Source organism: Selaginella moellendorffii, unplaced genomic scaffold (genome assembly GCF_000143415.4).
Source record: "Selaginella moellendorffii unplaced genomic scaffold, v1.0 SELMOscaffold_114, whole genome shotgun sequence".
Lineage (NCBI taxonomy): Eukaryota > Viridiplantae > Streptophyta > Lycopodiopsida > Selaginellales > Selaginellaceae > Selaginella > Selaginella moellendorffii.
In genome coordinates this window covers 48,054-63,299 of record NW_003314375.1, presented here as the reverse complement: position 1 = coordinate 63,299, position 15,246 = coordinate 48,054, and the positions used below count along the sequence as shown (strand labels likewise).

At 49.9% G+C, this 15,246-nt stretch overlaps 4 protein-coding genes and 1 long non-coding RNA gene across 7 annotated transcripts; 2 read left to right on the top strand and 3 right to left on the bottom strand.

The window, feature by feature from the left end:
- Positions 1–141: 141 nt before the first annotated feature.
- On the bottom strand, positions 142–3,662 carry LOC112342658 (rho GTPase-activating protein 1-like). 2 transcript variants are annotated; one of them, XM_024664784.1, is made up of 6 exons: positions 3,094–3,662; positions 2,072–2,659; positions 1,711–1,831; positions 1,442–1,561; positions 1,141–1,371; positions 142–713 (listed from the first exon to the last, which is right to left on the bottom strand). In XM_024664784.1, exons 2-6 carry the CDS (start codon positions 2,641–2,643, stop codon positions 357–359), a joined length of 1,401 nt encoding a protein of 466 aa, XP_024520552.1. In that variant the 5' UTR covers positions 2,644–2,659; positions 3,094–3,662; the 3' UTR covers positions 142–356. The 2 variants fall into 2 exon arrangements, with proteins under 2 accessions (XP_024520552.1, XP_024520551.1); XM_024664783.1 differs by lacking the exon at positions 3,094–3,662 and adding an exon at positions 2,868–3,009.
- A 613-nt stretch (positions 3,663–4,275) lies between these two features.
- Positions 4,276–7,319, bottom strand: LOC112342657. The gene is made up of 6 exons (XM_024664781.1): positions 6,116–7,319; positions 5,768–5,922; positions 5,353–5,710; positions 4,785–4,895; positions 4,540–4,724; positions 4,276–4,457 (listed from the first exon to the last, which is right to left on the bottom strand). The coding sequence occupies exons 1-3, from the start codon at positions 7,227–7,229 to the stop codon at positions 5,369–5,371; spliced, it is 1,611 nt and encodes a 536-aa protein (XP_024520549.1). The 5' UTR covers positions 7,230–7,319; the 3' UTR covers positions 4,276–4,457; positions 4,540–4,724; positions 4,785–4,895; positions 5,353–5,368.
- Positions 7,320–7,616: 297 nt separating this feature from the next.
- On the bottom strand, positions 7,617–8,965 carry LOC9634415 (6,7-dimethyl-8-ribityllumazine synthase, chloroplastic). Its single transcript, XM_024664785.1, has 8 exons — positions 8,643–8,965; positions 8,493–8,602; positions 8,337–8,432; positions 8,186–8,281; positions 8,049–8,127; positions 7,928–7,974; positions 7,812–7,871; positions 7,617–7,751 (listed from the first exon to the last, which is right to left on the bottom strand). Exons 1-8 carry the CDS (start codon positions 8,758–8,760, stop codon positions 7,692–7,694), a joined length of 666 nt encoding a protein of 221 aa, XP_024520553.1. The 5' UTR covers positions 8,761–8,965; the 3' UTR covers positions 7,617–7,691.
- Positions 8,966–10,519: 1,554 nt separating this feature from the next.
- On the top strand, positions 10,520–11,381 carry LOC112342659. 2 transcript variants are annotated; one of them, XR_002991034.1, is made up of 4 exons: positions 10,520–10,788; positions 10,880–11,041; positions 11,104–11,150; positions 11,226–11,381. It is a non-coding gene; the product is annotated as an uncharacterized LOC112342659 (long non-coding RNA). The 2 variants fall into 2 exon arrangements; XR_002991033.1 differs by having other exon boundaries at positions 11,104–11,381.
- A 106-nt stretch (positions 11,382–11,487) lies between these two features.
- LOC9660587 (F-box/kelch-repeat protein At5g60570) lies at positions 11,488–15,036 on the top strand. Its single transcript, XM_002991035.2, has 2 exons — positions 11,488–13,758; positions 14,167–15,036. Exon 1 carries the CDS (start codon positions 12,532–12,534, stop codon positions 13,732–13,734), a length of 1,203 nt encoding a protein of 400 aa, XP_002991081.2. The 5' UTR covers positions 11,488–12,531; the 3' UTR covers positions 13,735–13,758; positions 14,167–15,036.
- Positions 15,037–15,246: the final 210 nt, after the last annotated feature.

The window sequence follows — 15,246 nt, the reverse complement described above, 5'->3', positions numbered from 1 at the left end:
GCTCCAGGACATGGTTTTATGTTCGTGCATGGAAATCTGTGGAAGCGGCCAGGGAAAGTTCCGAACGTTCCTTGCGGTGAAACGAGCTGTCACTTCAGCGTGAAGTTAGCTGCTGGTTTCGTCAAGAACTCTTTTCTACTGTTAAACAAGTAAGCTTTTTGTTGATCCTGTCAAAAACGACAATCTTTTTTACTTATTTTTTTCTTTTGCAGTGCTAGGTGCCAAAAAACGAAGAAGGAGAAAAAAATGAAAAACCTGTATGGTGCTTCCCACGAATGGTGGGAGCTTTTATTCGTCCGGAAGAGAAGGTTCGTTCGTCTCTTCTTTTGTAGCGTTCATTCGTTTGCTGTTTGTTCTTACCAGGCCTCGACTCTCTCGACGTGTTGATCGATTCTATTGACGAGGCTACCTCCGCGAGCTTTGGAGATGCTGGACTGCTTGGAGTGGGACCTCGCGCAGTGGGAGTAGTCATCGTAGTGATCTTCGCGGCCCCTGGCGTTTGAGCTCGAGTTTAAGTTGGAGTTCGCGGGATTCAAGCTCGCCACCACCCTCGACTCGCTGGTGGCGTCTCGGCGAGGGGGCGGCTGGAGCGAGAGAGGAGGCCCCGATTCCAGCAGAACCTCCTGCCTGTCTCGAATCGTCCGGAGGATCAACGTTTTGAGGAGATTCATCACTTGGACGGCGTGCATGAGCGCTGTCAACGGATCTGCCATCTGAACGGAGCAGAATAAAAATTAAAGAGATGAGACAGTGAGAAGCGAAGGAACAGAAATTCTAGCACTTGCAAATCTACTTGGGAAGACACCCAAAAGCTCACGAATCGAAGCCACGCCAGGGACAAACGGGAATTTTCAAAGTCCCGCATATCAATCAGTCGTTTGAAATGCCTGAACGGACTAAAGCGAAGCTCTGGAGAGCTCTGCGGGAGCTCAAAGAACGAAAAAAAGGAGCGACAAGAAAGAAAAAAAAAAACCGAGACGAGAAAACAAAGACTCGCGACGACCAAACAAATCCAAATGCTGTCCGGAACAAGGGATAAAAAACAAAGCATTTCCAGGGAAGACTTGACTGTGTGCTCGGCCAGAAAAAGATAAAAAGACGAAGACGACTCGCGAGAAATTAAAAAGTAGAAAAGCTTGCCTGTGTCATGTTTGGTGCGAAGACCATTCCAACGTTGCGAGCGTTCATCTTGTTGAAAGCCTCCTCCTGCGCGACGTCGGCCATGAGATTGATGGCCCAGTCGAGAAGTGCTGCTTGCATGGGTGGGAGCAGCTTGACCACCGCAACGCACTGCTCCTCGGTGTGGCACTGCATCACTTGCTCCGGCGAGAGTGTGTCGAGAACGCCAGTCGGAAGCTCTCGGAACCAAGCCTGTTTAGCACCAGTGGATCCGTCGATCAGACAAGCTAGAGAGAAAAGGAAGGAGAACTTTGATATGTACCTTGATGAGACCAGCTAGGCAGTGGAGATCAATATGAAATGGTACGATGCCCTTGTTGAGTTGCTCACGCACATGCTCTTCATGGCTGTTCTCAGCATTTATGCGGAAGATGCCTTCGGCCTGGAATAACAGAAACGAAGAGCAAAAGTAAGCAACAAAGAAGAGGAGAAAAGAAAAGGCAATAAAATATTGCTGCTACTCGGACTAATTCTCGAGTACTTCCAACACCTGAAAGCGATGGAAGGAATCCATAAAAGCTCAGGTCTCACCTTGAGTCCACCGAGACTGTAAAGCCGATCTTGCATCCGGAGCAGAATGGTCGGTACACTATTGCCCCTGGAATCGTACGAGCACTGCATGGACTCGGGAGAAACACCGAAAACATTCGCACTGCCAGGTAAAACAACAAACGCGAACTTAGTACATTTCCACATCTATAGAGAACCACCACCAAAACTAGAAAAGCATAAACAAATGGCAAACTTCGAAAACCACGAAGAACACCAACACCAAGAACAAGGAGTACTGTATAGTCAAAAACCAAACAACCAAACAAACGGGAGTACAAACCAAGCAAGAAAAAAAAAAACTAGAGAAAAGACCAAAGGAAAGAAGATCAAAGGTACGTACCTGGCGCTGGGAGCTCGTCTCGGGATTTCCACCTCGAACTCCACGGGAAGTCCGAGAAAACCATTGAATCGATCAAAGGTGACGTGCGTGACATGCCTCACGTTGGTCGGCCAGCTTATGTCCATTCCATTGCCGGAGCCGCCACCTTCGTGATCGTCAATAGTGGCGCAAGTGAGAAGCGAGCGGCGGAGCGTGGTGAGCATGAGAGCGATGACCGGAAGCTGATCTTGGTCGCCATCTTTGAGCTCGATCTCTTGCCGGAGATCCATTTGATCTCTCCGCCGCATGATGTGTTCTTCGTAGTCGAGCAAGTTGCACATACTCTCGTGCCGCTGGTGGCTTTGATTCTGGCGATGGATCTCTCCTTCTCCCTGTTCTTCCTCCTCCTTTCTCTCATGGCGATCGCTCTCCAGCACCGCCGAGAGCGTCGAGGAATTGTAGTTCGCGGAGGAGCTGGCGGCCGCGAAGTTTGGAGGTGGTGGAGGAGGATCGACGTAGGAGAAATCCGCGGAGCTGGCGGGATCGATCTTGCCGAAGAGCCGGCTCTGGGCTTTCAATCTCAGCTGCTTCATGTAGCCCGCCCACGGCCTGGAAGCGATGGATCGATCGAGTTAGAGACTTTTCTTCCATTCTAGAATCTAGATAGTAGTTCTCAAGAACAAAGGAATGATATAAACAAAAAGAGAGAAAGAAAGAGAGGGAAGAAACCAAGCACAGCAATGGATGGGACAAGAAATCCAAGCTATGAATTGCTCGCGAAAAAATCCAATTCCAGCGCAAGGAGATCGCTACTGACAGCTTTAATTTGGAAGAAGAGCCACGAAACCAGACCAAGATCCTCATTGCTTCGTGTGTCAGCCAGCCAGCGAAGAACGCGGTAGAATCACGCGAGAATTGGGAGAAAAGAGAGAAGATTTTCGCGATCTCTTAAGAGATTGCCGAGGAAACGCTCAAGAACAGCGATCTTGGAAGATTGGCGAGAATGCAGGTAAAGGAGCGAATTGGAAGGAGCAATTACATACCTGGAGCCGACGCCGTCGACCGCCGGGATTTCCAGCTTGGTTGTTGGAATGTCACCGATTCTTCCTTGTCTTTGTCGCAAGGAAAAAGAAAAAACCCTCTAGAACGCGCCCGGATTGAGCACCAAGAACTCCAAGAACAAGAACAAGAAAGAAAGAATATCGGCAAGAACAGCGATGGGAGGGTCCCCTGTTCTTTCTTGCGATGCTCGTCTACTCCCTGGTAGCGGGGAAGGAGGCGAGTATTTGAAGAACGAGCGATCAATCGATCGACTGGTGGATGAATCTGGAAGCAAGCCTGGTGCCGGGCGCAATTGATTCGATCTCTAGCGGCCTGGGTCCACTCAATCGAGGATTTCTTGCGGCAGCGGCCATGAATCAGCCACAAAACATCAAAGAAAGCGAAAGATTTCTGTGAGAGCGAGAGGGAGAAAGAGAGAGCGCAGCAAGGCGGTGAGATCAATCCATCAGTCAATCGAGAAGGAGGAGCTTCTACACCACGCCATCATCTAGCAGAAACTCATTGTTGGATCGTCGGCGGCATCTATCTCTCTTTTCTTTCAATCTTGCGCCTTCCGCCATAGCCAAACCTCCTAGCTACGATGAAAAAAAAAAAGACATACATACACATGCCCATACACATACATGACATGGGCATGATGGCAGCCACGTCCGCTAAAATGGTTAATACCCTGTTTTAACAGCCATTAATGGAAGCTGTTAAAACACCCGCGCTCCATAATTTAAACGCCGCCGGTGTGAAAACGACTCCTACCAGACTGGTAAAAACGAACGGGGTGCAGCCGGACCAGTCCACGTCATGGGCTCATTCGATCGTGGAAGCCAACCGCCATCAGCATGACCATGCTATGGCCATGGGACCTATTCATCCCAGGCGTCCACGTGGCAGCCAGCCGAATGAATGCGCGAAACTTGGTAGGGAATCCACCTTTAGGGCAGAGGGAGACAGAGAGAGGGCAAAATAGCGCATGGGCGAAATTAATTGGTTCGTAGCTGGATAGTGGATTTTTTTCTCTCCATCATCGCCGATTCATCAATCTTCCGTGTAAATAACGCCGCGGATGATCCAAACAGGCAATCCCCGGGCATCAATTTTCACATTTGCACCACGAAAACGAACAAATGCCGCGAGCTACACGCATCCCCTGTTTTTAGGGCTTCACAGAGCATAATTTGTAAGAATATTCGTCATTTCTAAAAACATTTAGGGCTCCATTTGGCTCTGGAGCAAGAAAACAGCGCCCCAAAGGCTGCTCTACCTGCTTCTCTTTCTCTTTCTCTGACCGCCTTTCCCTTTTTTCTTGACACCCATGACCCATCTCTTCTCTTGCAGCAGTCACCACCACCTAAATCACATATAGAGAAGAACCATTTCAAAAGATGAAAGCGAGGGCAAGGGCAAACTTCTCCAAAGTTCATGGAACTCACCAATGGGTGGCTCTAGTTTCAATAGAAGTCACTTGACCACGAGTAACACTGAATTTTTCGTGCCTCAAATTGTGGATTTTGTAAAATCCCTATGGGACATTAGAGAATGTACATACACATTTCACTCACCTCCAAAAACTCACAACAGAAGCTCCAAAAGGATCACACTCGCGACATTCCGCCACCTGGAGAGATTTTGCCAAAAGTGATGCAGTGCTTAGAGCAATCAGTCAATAAATTCTCACCTTATTTCTGGCTTGGGCGATTGCTACGGCCTCTCGTTTGTCGGATCCTCTGTTCTTCGCAGCACAAAGAAGCTGAAAAACCAACTCATCCCACAGCCCAGCCAGCCAGATCTGTGGGTGGTCCCGACACACAAATTAAGACGCTTCCCAGCAAATAGCTAGCAAGCTTGGATGCTTCCCATGAAAACCCCAGAAATCCTGAATTCATTTCTGTAGCCTGTAGGTGGTCGATCAATAACGACCACCATCACACACCGCACGACGAGTCGACGATGCAAGCAAGCGGTGGTGGTGGTCTTGATGAACGACGCCACAAAATAACCCAGGCAAGGAAAGAAAGCCTGCCAAAGTTCCCGGGGGAAGAACTCCAAACCTCAAGCAAGACGACTGACCAGTCCCTCTGCGGTGAAACTCTGAGAGAACGAAGCCGTAGACTGAAAAGACTCTGAGAAAACGAAACAAACACCTGCATGGGCGATAACTCTACACAAAAAACTTCACGACGACACACACCACGACAGGCAGAAAAGCTGCGAAGGGAAGAAAACAAAATGGGAGAAAGCCGAACCTGTTCTGAAGAGGGTTCAAGGACTCGCGACAACAGAATCAGCGGCCACAAGTGGAACTCTGTCTTGCACGGTTTGCCATACGCCTTGAAACTCGTCGTCAGAGCGAAGAATGGTCACGACCCTTTCCACTTTGCCCTGCTGCTCTCTGAACGATCTCTGCAGCAATACCATGTACTGATGAATCTCGTGGGGCAGCAGCGCGGAGAGCAAGTAGGGGAGGAGATGTGAATGAGAGGCTCCCATCAAGCTTAGCCCGTCAGCCATTAAAAGTTCCTGCTTCCTAGCATCCACACCGGCAACCTCCAGCGACGGCAACAGCTCTCTCTCCTCGTCAAGGAAATGCTTCACTGTCGAACCCTGGAGAAAACTGAATTAGCTCTAAAACGAAGAAAAAACTGCGAACAAAACAATTACCTTGAGAGTCCGCAGCTTGTCTACGAGAGCACTTAAAGCTTCAATGTGCGAGAAACTGCCTTGCTCTAAAACCATCACAGTCTTGATGTCTTCTCGGACGCCGTTCATCATCGGAAAATCTCTCGCGTGATCCTCATTTGCAAATTTCGTCACCCCTGCTCAAAGTCGAACCAACAAACTTGTAAGAACATCGATGAAAAGCTAACAGCAGAACCTCGAGAAAAGTTCTAGTACCGGACAAAACTGTGCCAAACTCTCAAAAGTCTTTCCATCTGCAAATGCAAGTGGGAAGATCTCTCAAGTAAAACTTCCTAGCGCTCACATTCAGCTGAAACACACGATACGCACCTCGTTCGGCTTTCTCAAGCGCGGGGAATATGACCTTCTCCTCCATCTGAGCGTGCTCTTGCATCAAGACCAGCAATCGATCGTAGTCCCTGGCAGCATTTTTGAGCTTGGTGGCAATGCCAACTTGAATCATCGTTGAGCCCCTTTGCGCCACCTGAGGCTTAGACTTCTTCTTCTGCTTAGATTTCCCCTGGCCGTGGTAGAAATCTCTGACCCCGTCCGAAACGTCCACAAGCCTCTCAAGGTGGCGGACTATACTCAAGTGTTGGAGCACGGTGTAAGCGACTGCTGGAGCGTCCTGCGAGCGATCCTCGAGCTCTTTGCAAGCGAAGCCATGGAGCGTTGCCTTGTCTGCCGAGACTGGAGAATAGCTCGGAAATCTTCCCATCTCGCGGATATAATCCGCTAGCTTCGTGTTCTCGTCGCCAACGTTGATCCCATGCAAGAACTTGAGAGGCTCCACAAGCTCCAGGAATGGAACCAGGTACACGTCCACCATTGTCATGGCTGCACCCATGAAGAACTTCCCCCCACTGGAATTCTCGGCGATCCCAGCGTTGAGCTTCCCAAATGCCGCGGAGAACTTCGCGTGGAAATCGTTGTCCAGCCGCAGATCCTTGTTCTTCCAGGCCTCCAGGACCAGAGGAGTGAAAACGTCCCTCACGAACGCTACCCACTGCCGGATCTTTTTCTTGAGCTTCCACGATGGGATTAGAGGCGGCTGCTTGAACTTCCCGTCAATGTAGTCAAGGATCGCGTCCGATGAGCCCGAGATCGTGTCCGATCCATGCTCCAACACTGGAAACCTCTCGAAATCCAGCCACGCCGATGGATCTTGGTGCTGCGGCTCCACTAGATCCGGCTGGATTCCCTTAAACTGCAATGCGATCCGGACCCTCGCAGTGAAAGGCGAGATCGCGAGCCCGGACAGGCGCACGAAATGCGTGCTGCCGGAGATCTCCGCCGCTGGCGCCACCGATGAATTCCTCCTCGCCTCGCAAGGGCATTCTGTTCTTGAGAAGCACGCACCCATCTCGATCGGCGCCGACGAGGAGGGTGAGCGCGAGAGCTTGGCGATCAATGCGATCCTTCCCCAGGGCATGATATTTCGCATCAAGATCCCTCACCCGTAGTCATCGCCTCGAGTCTTGGGCCGATTTGCTCGCTGCCGCAAGAGAATCCTCTTCAAGGCACCGCGCCTCCTCCTCTTTCTTCTTCTTCCTCCTCCTCCTACCCTAGAAGCGTGAAATCCCCGCAATGATTCATCATCCATGATCGCCACCGCTACCACCACCGCAAAAGTGATTCTTGCTGCGCATTGAAGAAAGAAGGGCGGGCGAGCGAACAAACATCCACCGTCAGTTGCGACCCTAGCAAATTCGACGGTTAGGATCACCACAACGTGGCACAGCCACTTCTGCCACGTGGGAGACCTTTTAGCGCTTCATTGTTATCATAAAACCAATCGATACTTTCAATCACGATGGCGCCTTTGATCAAGTTTTAGCGAAGACTTCGGAAAAAGATCCATGATTTTATCCGTGGTAAAGAAAAATGGAAGCTAGACTTGATATCTTCAAGCACTTCTTACAAGTTTTTTGTGGACGTGATGCTTGAGCAGCGATGCCATTTCGATCTACACGGAAAAGATTGTCAAGAAAGATCTAGCTTAGCGATGAATGAATGAATTACTCACCGCCGTGATGGCAGCTTCGCCTCCTTTGTTCCCAACTTTGCCACCGGCGCGATCAAACGCCTGGAGAGATAGTGAGATTGTTCCTGGTGAATCGAGATAAAGAATTCTAGACAAACCTGATCCATGGAGTCGCAAGTTAGAATACCAAAAACGCATGGAACTCCTGAGGAAAAAAAACAAAAAAAAACAACAACAAAAAACTATGAGAGAAAAACCAAGGATTGAGCAACCAAGTACCGGAATTCAGCGATGCCGACATAACTCCCGACGCAGCAGAATTCGCCACAGCGTCGTAGTGGCTTGTAGCACCTCTCACCTTCGAAAAAACGAAGAAGAAAAATCAAGAGGAGACGACGAGGAGAAATCGCACTTACAATAGCACCAATGCAGACTACTGCATCGAATTTCCCCGATTTTCCTAGAGTCTGTGCGACGATAGGAACTTCAAAACTTCCAGGAACCCAGAACACCTGAAGAACAAAGAAAAGAAAAACTAAAAAAAAAAAACGACCACGAGCCCTTTACCTCGATGTGTTCTTCCTTGACGGAGTACCTATGGAAAGCTTCTAGCGCTCCAGCGACCAAAGGCTTTGTGATTATATCATTGAATCGAGCAGCAACCTGGAATGACACACGATCAATCACGAAAGGAACAAACCAAAGAGAAAAATTTCTACTCACCACAGCGAATCGAAGGCCATCAGCGGCGAGAATGGAGCCCTCGATCTCCTTCACCTTGGCAACGGCATGTATCCGGGCGCTGCTCCATCTAGATCTCACACTGCTGCTCTCTACAAGCCAGAATCAGCCAGGATTTCCACAGCGCAGTACCTAGACGCGGAAATTTGCATCCAATCCGGCTGAGCGATGCAAGAGATGGCGGCGAGTTATCGATCGTTGGCGTCGGGCATGGGCATCCAACAATAGGAGGAGCTCGCAAGGCATCCATCTTTTTAGGGTTTAGGGTTTTTTAGCCCGCAAAAATAGGTAAGGGAGGAAATGCGGGTAGATCCTTGCTGATGGAAGGTTCTGGAGATCTTCCTCTAGAAATCAAGCTAGAATCTAAATAGAAGAAGGAATTTTCTCTCTAGCTGGTGTGAGCTTAGCGTTTGAATTATACAAATTTCTTTCCTTTGTTATAGGTGAGTTCCTTTAAATTTCTTTCGAGATCCTTAGAACTTTTCCTCTAGATCGAAGAAGGAATTCTCGGCTGATGCTAACTTCTACTTTCCTTTGAACATTTTGTAGATTAAGAGCGTTGAGCGTGCTACCTATAGTGGCGAGTCTCTATAAATTTCTTTCTAGCGAACTTAGAATCACAGTTCTCTGTTTGCGTGACTCCTTTTTATTTCGTTTTGTGTTCCAGACATCACCGTATCAAAACTTCCAAAGTATGACGAGCTTATGGTAAGAATCTACTGTTTTCTTGAGGATTGGAAAATCTTTATGAGACTTGGGATGCTTTTTTCCAGACGAGTCGCGATGCCTTTTATGCAGTACTTTTTTCTTCTCTTGAAAGTTTGACGAACTTGTTTTCTTCTGCAGTGGATCTTATAACCAAAAGATATGGTCTGATCAAGAATTCCAGTCGATCACGATGGCTCTCCTTTGGACTTGTGCACACATGACGCTGTAGTGGTTCCATCTCCAGCACATCTTTTCATATCTCTCTTGGAGTAAGGACACCTTTGTTCGTTTCCGTGAGGTTCTCTTGATTCTGACTTGTTTTTCTTTCTAGTTGAAATCCAGCCATGGAAATTCTATCTCCAAGAGCAACAAAAACGTTTCTTGTGTTTCCGAGGCTGGATAAGCTTAAGTCATGCCACGAATGTCAGCTTTCGTGCGTTTCGTCGTCACGGCTTTCTCGGACCGCATCACGTTTTCGTGTAAGTAGCAAAACATTCCATCCTTTATTTCTAGAATTTGGACAAATGTTTTGGCAGTCCAGGAAATCTATCCAAGTCAAAAGTACAAATGCTTTGTCCGGATGACAAAAAATTCCGTCCTTTCCCCAGGTAAACTCCTCATAGCTTCGCTTTTACCTCATCACCAAGTAAGAAAAATTCCCTTTTGATTTTTCCTGGAGATGCTCCACACACTCACAGCTGCTGATTTGATAGAGGGCGCTCTTTAACTCGGGCCTTGGGCAGAGCTCCTTGACGAGAAAGGAAGTCTTGTTATCTGGAACACGCTACACGTATGTATATGTGTCTTGATTACTGTCGCAGTAGCTCATAGCTCTGCCTGCACGCTTTCTATCTCTCCATCTATCTAACTTTCTTCTTTGGCCAGGCAAGTCAAACCGGGAAGCTCTCATCTTTTTCCTCCAAGTCTCCTCCATTATCATGGACGGACCAGACCAGCTCGACACACACAACAACACGACTGAGATTCGACACCCAGCCTTGTCATCTGCGTGCGTTCCTGATTCCAAAAAAGTTGGAGTCATTCGGACAAACAACATAATAGCTGGGAAACACGCCTCGCTGTGTGCTGCTGCTCAGTAGTGGTGGTGCTGGTACGCCTCAACACTCACGACTCTCCGTAAGAATCTCCGATTTTTGCTTTCGAAATCTTTCGACATGTGGTTGAAAATGGCAGGGAAGACGAAAGGGTATCAAGGATGAAAAGATCAAAAGAGAGATTTTTCTGGCATCAAAGCTGCGGTGCGTGAGAATTTTTCTCGTTTTTCACTCTCTCTCTCTCTCCTCTCTCTCTCTCTCGTTTTCTCGCTCGATTGAGTGACGTATTAACTTGGGCGTATACACAGGTAGCTGGAGGAGAGAGAGAGAGAGAGAGACGCTTTGCTTTCTTCTCGACCGGACCGGATGGCTGGAACTTGGAAAAACTTGGAACTCGCAATGTGGAATTTTGGAGCCGTCGCCGACGACGAGGGTCGCTATCCGGGGCTTGCTGGCTTAGCCGGCGACAGCATCTCAGAGGGGGAGCCTTGAGAGGACATTCTTGCGCTCCACAGGTATGTGCTCATAACTGCGACACACTCCCAGCTTAAATTCGCATTCGTAGTCTCGCCCAGTTTGACGAGCTCCGCTTTGACTTCTCCACAGGGATCGATCTTCTCTTTCTCCACTCGAGGATTAAACAAGGAGTAAAAACCAATCAGGGAGGTGAAAAGACTGTGCCTGGAGCACTGGAGCTGTGGAGATGGAGCTGAGAGTTTTTTTGCCACCACCACCACCACCACCGCGCTGCGCTGCTCGACTCGAGAGGTGAGTGTGACCGCAACTATCATCGGTCCAAATGGTGATTATAATGGTAGAAATTTTCGCAGCGCGAGGGACATCGCAGTACACATGAACCGAGAGAGACTAGCGACGGGTATTTTGATTTTCATGCCGCTCTAGCCATTGCTGTTAAAAGGTTTTAACACCGCGCATTCAATGTGGAGTCCAGGACTAGATGGAGCGAAAAGAAAATCGATCAAAGCATTTGCGCAAAAGATTTGATGGATTTCCAAAGAAGAAGAAAAGCCATTTGGATTTCCAAAGGGAAAGAGAACCATTTGGATTTAAGAAACGAGAATTGCCAAAGATTGCAGAAAACCATTTCTATCTGGATTGCCAAAGAAGAGGAAAAGAGAACATTGGAACTCCCCTGCTTTTAGGGCAAAATTGGTCCCCTGTTTTTAGGGCAATCAGGGAGTCTGGGCATTTATTTAAGCTTGTGCTCCTTTTCTCGCAGATTGGCGGCGGCGGCGGCAGCCAGGGCGATTGTACAGCAGGCGCAGTGCAGTGCTGCCAGTACCGCGGTAGTAGCAGCGCAGGGATGGATTGGATAGCTGCGCAGTAGCAGAGCAGCGCGGTACCAGAGATTTTAGGGATTTCCTTGCCCCCAATTGCATTTCTCGCGCTTTCTTTCTTTCTTTCTCTCTCTCCTCTTTCTTTCGCTGCTCGCTCGTGAATCGAGACTGGCTAGCTATAGGGCTGCCTCTTCTTCCTCCTCAAATCTCTCCTCTATCCTTTCGCGCCCTCTGCTTTGCACGGCACGGTAAAGCACACACAAGACGCGCAGGGCAAGTGGCTGGGCTGTGCTCGCTCCCCGCGCTGCACAGATTTTGTTTGGAGCCAGGAGGCACAGCGGCAGCTCCAATTCCGGCCGCGTTCTTGCTTGCCCAGATTGTCTGGGGCACGGGAGCAAAGCCAATCCAATCTGGCCGCCGCGATTCCGGAAGAAATCGCGCTCGCTGCTGCTAGCACGAAGACGAAGAACACAGAGACTCATCCAAAAAATGATTTGATAGGGGGACCAGGGCTAAGAGTTTGATAGATTGGTAGATTGACGGCAGCAGCAGTAGGAGCTACAGTGGAAGAGCGAAAGAGATTTTTTCCTCTCGCTCCAGTTTTTTTCTTCTGGTCTTGGTGTTCTTCCTGGCTCCTCTATGCATCCTCGAGTGTTTGGTTCTCTCGTCTTGATCAATCAAGCCCAGCAGTGGATCTTGCCAGTGTTTTAAATTTCTCTCTTCTTTTCTTTTTCCGAAGCTCTGGAGTCCGGGTACTACGATCTGTCGACCGCTATACTTTTCTTTTGGGCATACTCTTTTCTCCCTCCCCTGTTTTCTCGCAGCGATCGCGCAGATCTGGGAAGTGAAGCGAGCAATCTACGCCAAGAATGTAGGTAGCTAGCTATCGGATCGATCGATTCATTCTTTTCTCGAGATTCTCGCGCGGACTGATGGATCGCCCGGGAGGAGAGCTTCCAGATGGATCAGGGCGCTGGGTATAGCGATGGATTTGCCGCGCCCAGAAGAAGATCGGGGGAGGAAATAGGGTTTAGGGTTTTTGCTCACGAGCACGAAGAACAAGAAAGAATGTCCTCCGACGAGGAGCCCGATCGAGACCAGGCACTGATCCCCGGGCTACCGCGCGGCGTGGCGCAGAGCTGCCTCGCGCGCGTACCGCGCGGACTCTACCCCCGCCTCCGCCTCGTGTCGCGCCAGTGGAATCAAGCCCTCCGCCCCGACCAAATCTTCTCCATCCGATCCAACGACGGCATCTCGGAGCCCTGGCTCTACATCACACTCGCCATGGGCGGCCCCTTCTTCGCGCTGGATCCAATTCTCATGGCCTGGCATCGCCTCCCGGCCTTTCCCGCGGACCAGATCTTCACGGACAACGATAAGGAGTGCTTCGTGGCCGGGCGGGAGCTCCTGGTGGTCGGGCCCTCGTTCTACAACTTCCGGATGCACCCGGTCATCTGGCGGTACCGCGCGGACCGCAACGAGTGGTCTGCGGCGCCGCCCATGACGACGCCGCGGTGCCAGTTCGCGTCCGCCAGCTTCGGCGGCATGGCGTACGTGGCCGGCGGCGCGGGGTTTGGGACCAGCACGCCGCTGCGCGACGCGGAGGTGTACTGCAGCGGCGCCGGGCGCTGGCGCGCGCTACCGCCCATGCATACCGCGCGGAAGGAGTGCTCGGGGTTCGTGATGGACGGCTGCTTTTACGTGATTGGGGGGACGGACGGCCGAGATCAGCCGGTCACGGCAGGTGAGCGGTTCGATCCCAGGACTCGGCGGTGGACGGTCATACCGGGGCTTTGGCCGGAGAGTAGCGTGTCGCGGTTTAGAGGCTCGGTGGCGCCGCCGCTAGTGGCGGTGGTGGGCGACGTGCTGTACGCGTGGGATCATCCCAACGGTCTGTTGAAGAGGTATGAGAAGTTTGGCGGGAGGTGGACGGTGCTGGATGCGGCGGCGGGGCGGCGGGCAAATGCCGAGTCCCATGGATGGGGGCTAGGGTTTAAGGGCGTCGGGGAGGAGGTGTGGCTCATCGGCGGCTCCGAGCTGGATGTGCCGTTCATCGATGCGTGCCGCCCGGCGCGATCCGGCGGCGTGCTGTGGCGGCGCGTCGCGGAGGCGAGCCCCGTCGGCGACAACTTCGTCTACAATTGCGCGGTCATGAAGGCGTGATTCCAGCACAGATCGGTGATGCAGGTGTGGAATTTCGCTTCTTCTTTGCTAGATCGAGCGAAGTATCTGATCAGGGGAGAGAGAGAGAGAGAGAGAGAGGGGTCTTGGAGGCTGGAGTAGAGGATTTCTTCGTCTTTCTTTTTTGGTAGAAAGGAAAGAAGGTCCGCCGCCTAGCGTAGATCAGGGGAGGGGAATTTGGCTCCTCCGGATTGATGGCATTGGTTGTTTAGTCTTCGGAAAAGATCCTCAGGGAAATTCGCTCGCGCTCTTCACGAGCTATAGATGTGGTGTTTGTCTGTGGAAAGAGAGTCATCGCGGTTTTTTCCTTTTAAGTTTCGCCTTTTGTGCATTGCTCTGGTTTGTCGTGTTCTTGCGCCTGATGATCCCGATCCTTTCTTTTTCTCTTTCACGCAACTTTCTTTCTTGGATCAGATCCCGTGTCATCGAATTCGTGGCAACCATTAGACAAATTGGAGTAAACAATGGAGGCCCCGGAAACCACCATCAATCATCGTCATCATCATTTCGGTTACTTAAGAGAGACAAGGCAAGAGGTGGGCGATCTAATTCCCCTCGCTGTTCTTTAGAGTGTTTTTTTCTTTTCTTCTTTCTTTGTCTCATGGATTGTCTTTGCTTGCTGTGGATCATCCGAATTTGGCTGTGAGGCTGTGGATTCTTTCTGCGTCCTTGTGGGTCCGTGGCTTGAATTTTATTCATTGAAGTCACGATCGATTGCTTCCCTGCTTGCGTTTATGATGCTCCTAGTGCGCTGTTTTTGCTTAATTTTTTTGGGTTTTCTTTGCTTGATTCGTCTCTCCCGGACCACCATTGTCAGACAAGTTTTGGATGGATGGATGGCTTGCTGGAAGGCAAGAGAAAGTCTCTCTCAGTGTATCCATGGCTTTAAATCCATCCATCCTTCTCGGATCCAAGCCGAGAATCTCTTGTGGATTGTGGAATCACTTCTCGAAACAGTGGCTGGTCACTTGTCAAAAAGCTTCCATGGTACTTCGCGTGGGTTTGGTCGGATATTTGCATTGGTTGATGTGCTGCCGGTCAAATTCCATTCTTTAAGTTGTTTTCGTGTGGCTGGAGATTCACACTGGATCTCGCGTTAATTGTGCCTTCCCGGTCTTGCTGTGACTCAGATCACATCATGGAAAACTTTCCAAGCTCAATCAGTCAGTCCTCCCTTTTTTGCTTGAAACTCCCATTCTTCTTTGGTTGCTTGCTCGCTTCAATCATTCCATCTTCTTTGCTAACAAAGTCATCGAAATGGTGGAGTCTGCCGTTGCTATGATAACTTCATAGTCACATTTAGACCGCTTTCTACTAGAAAAAACAAGACAAGAAAAATAAAATAAGAAAGATAAGTACAAAAAAAAATCACAACTGACGATGCTCTGCTTAACCTTCCTCGTCGTCATCTTCATCTTCGTCGTCATTTTCTTCTTCTTCGTTGCCTTCATCATCCTGTTCTTGATCGAGGCCGAGTTTCCGCAGAGCATCCTC

Excerpts from the sequence above, each read along its gene's own strand:
- LOC9634415 (XM_024664785.1), bottom strand. The coding sequence starts at position 8,760 with ATGGATGCCTTGCGAGCTCCTCCTATTGTTGGATGCCCATGCCCGACG. Across the intron at positions 8,603-8,642 it reads ATGCAAATTTCCGCGTCTAG|AGAGCAGCAGTGTGAGATCT; the intron begins GTACTGCGCTGT and ends TCTGGCTTGTAG. Across the intron at positions 7,872-7,927 it reads CTTGCGACTCCATGGATCAG|GCGTTTGATCGCGCCGGTGG; the intron begins GTTTGTCTAGAA and ends CTATCTCTCCAG.
- LOC112342657 (XM_024664781.1), bottom strand. The coding sequence starts at position 7,229 with ATGCGAAATATCATGCCCTGGGGAAGGATCGCATTGATCGCCAAGCTC. Across the intron at positions 5,923-6,115 it reads GCTTGAGAAAGCCGAACGAG|GGGTGACGAAATTTGCAAAT; the intron begins GTGCGTATCGTG and ends GACTTTGAGCAG. Across the intron at positions 5,711-5,767 it reads ACAAGCTGCGGACTCTCAAG|GGTTCGACAGTGAAGCATTT; the intron begins GTAATTGTTTTG and ends AGTTTTCTCCAG.
- LOC9660587 (XM_002991035.2), top strand. The coding sequence starts at position 12,532 with ATGGATCAGGGCGCTGGGTATAGCGATGGATTTGCCGCGCCCAGAAGA.
- LOC112342658 (XM_024664783.1), bottom strand. The coding sequence starts at position 2,914 with ATGAGGATCTTGGTCTGGTTTCGTGGCTCTTCTTCCAAATTAAAGCT. Across the intron at positions 1,832-2,071 it reads AGACGAGCTCCCAGCGCCAG|TGCGAATGTTTTCGGTGTTT; the intron begins GTACGTACCTTT and ends TTTACCTGGCAG. Across the intron at positions 714-1,140 it reads TCGCACCAAACATGACACAG|ATGGCAGATCCGTTGACAGC; the intron begins GCAAGCTTTTCT and ends TGCTCCGTTCAG.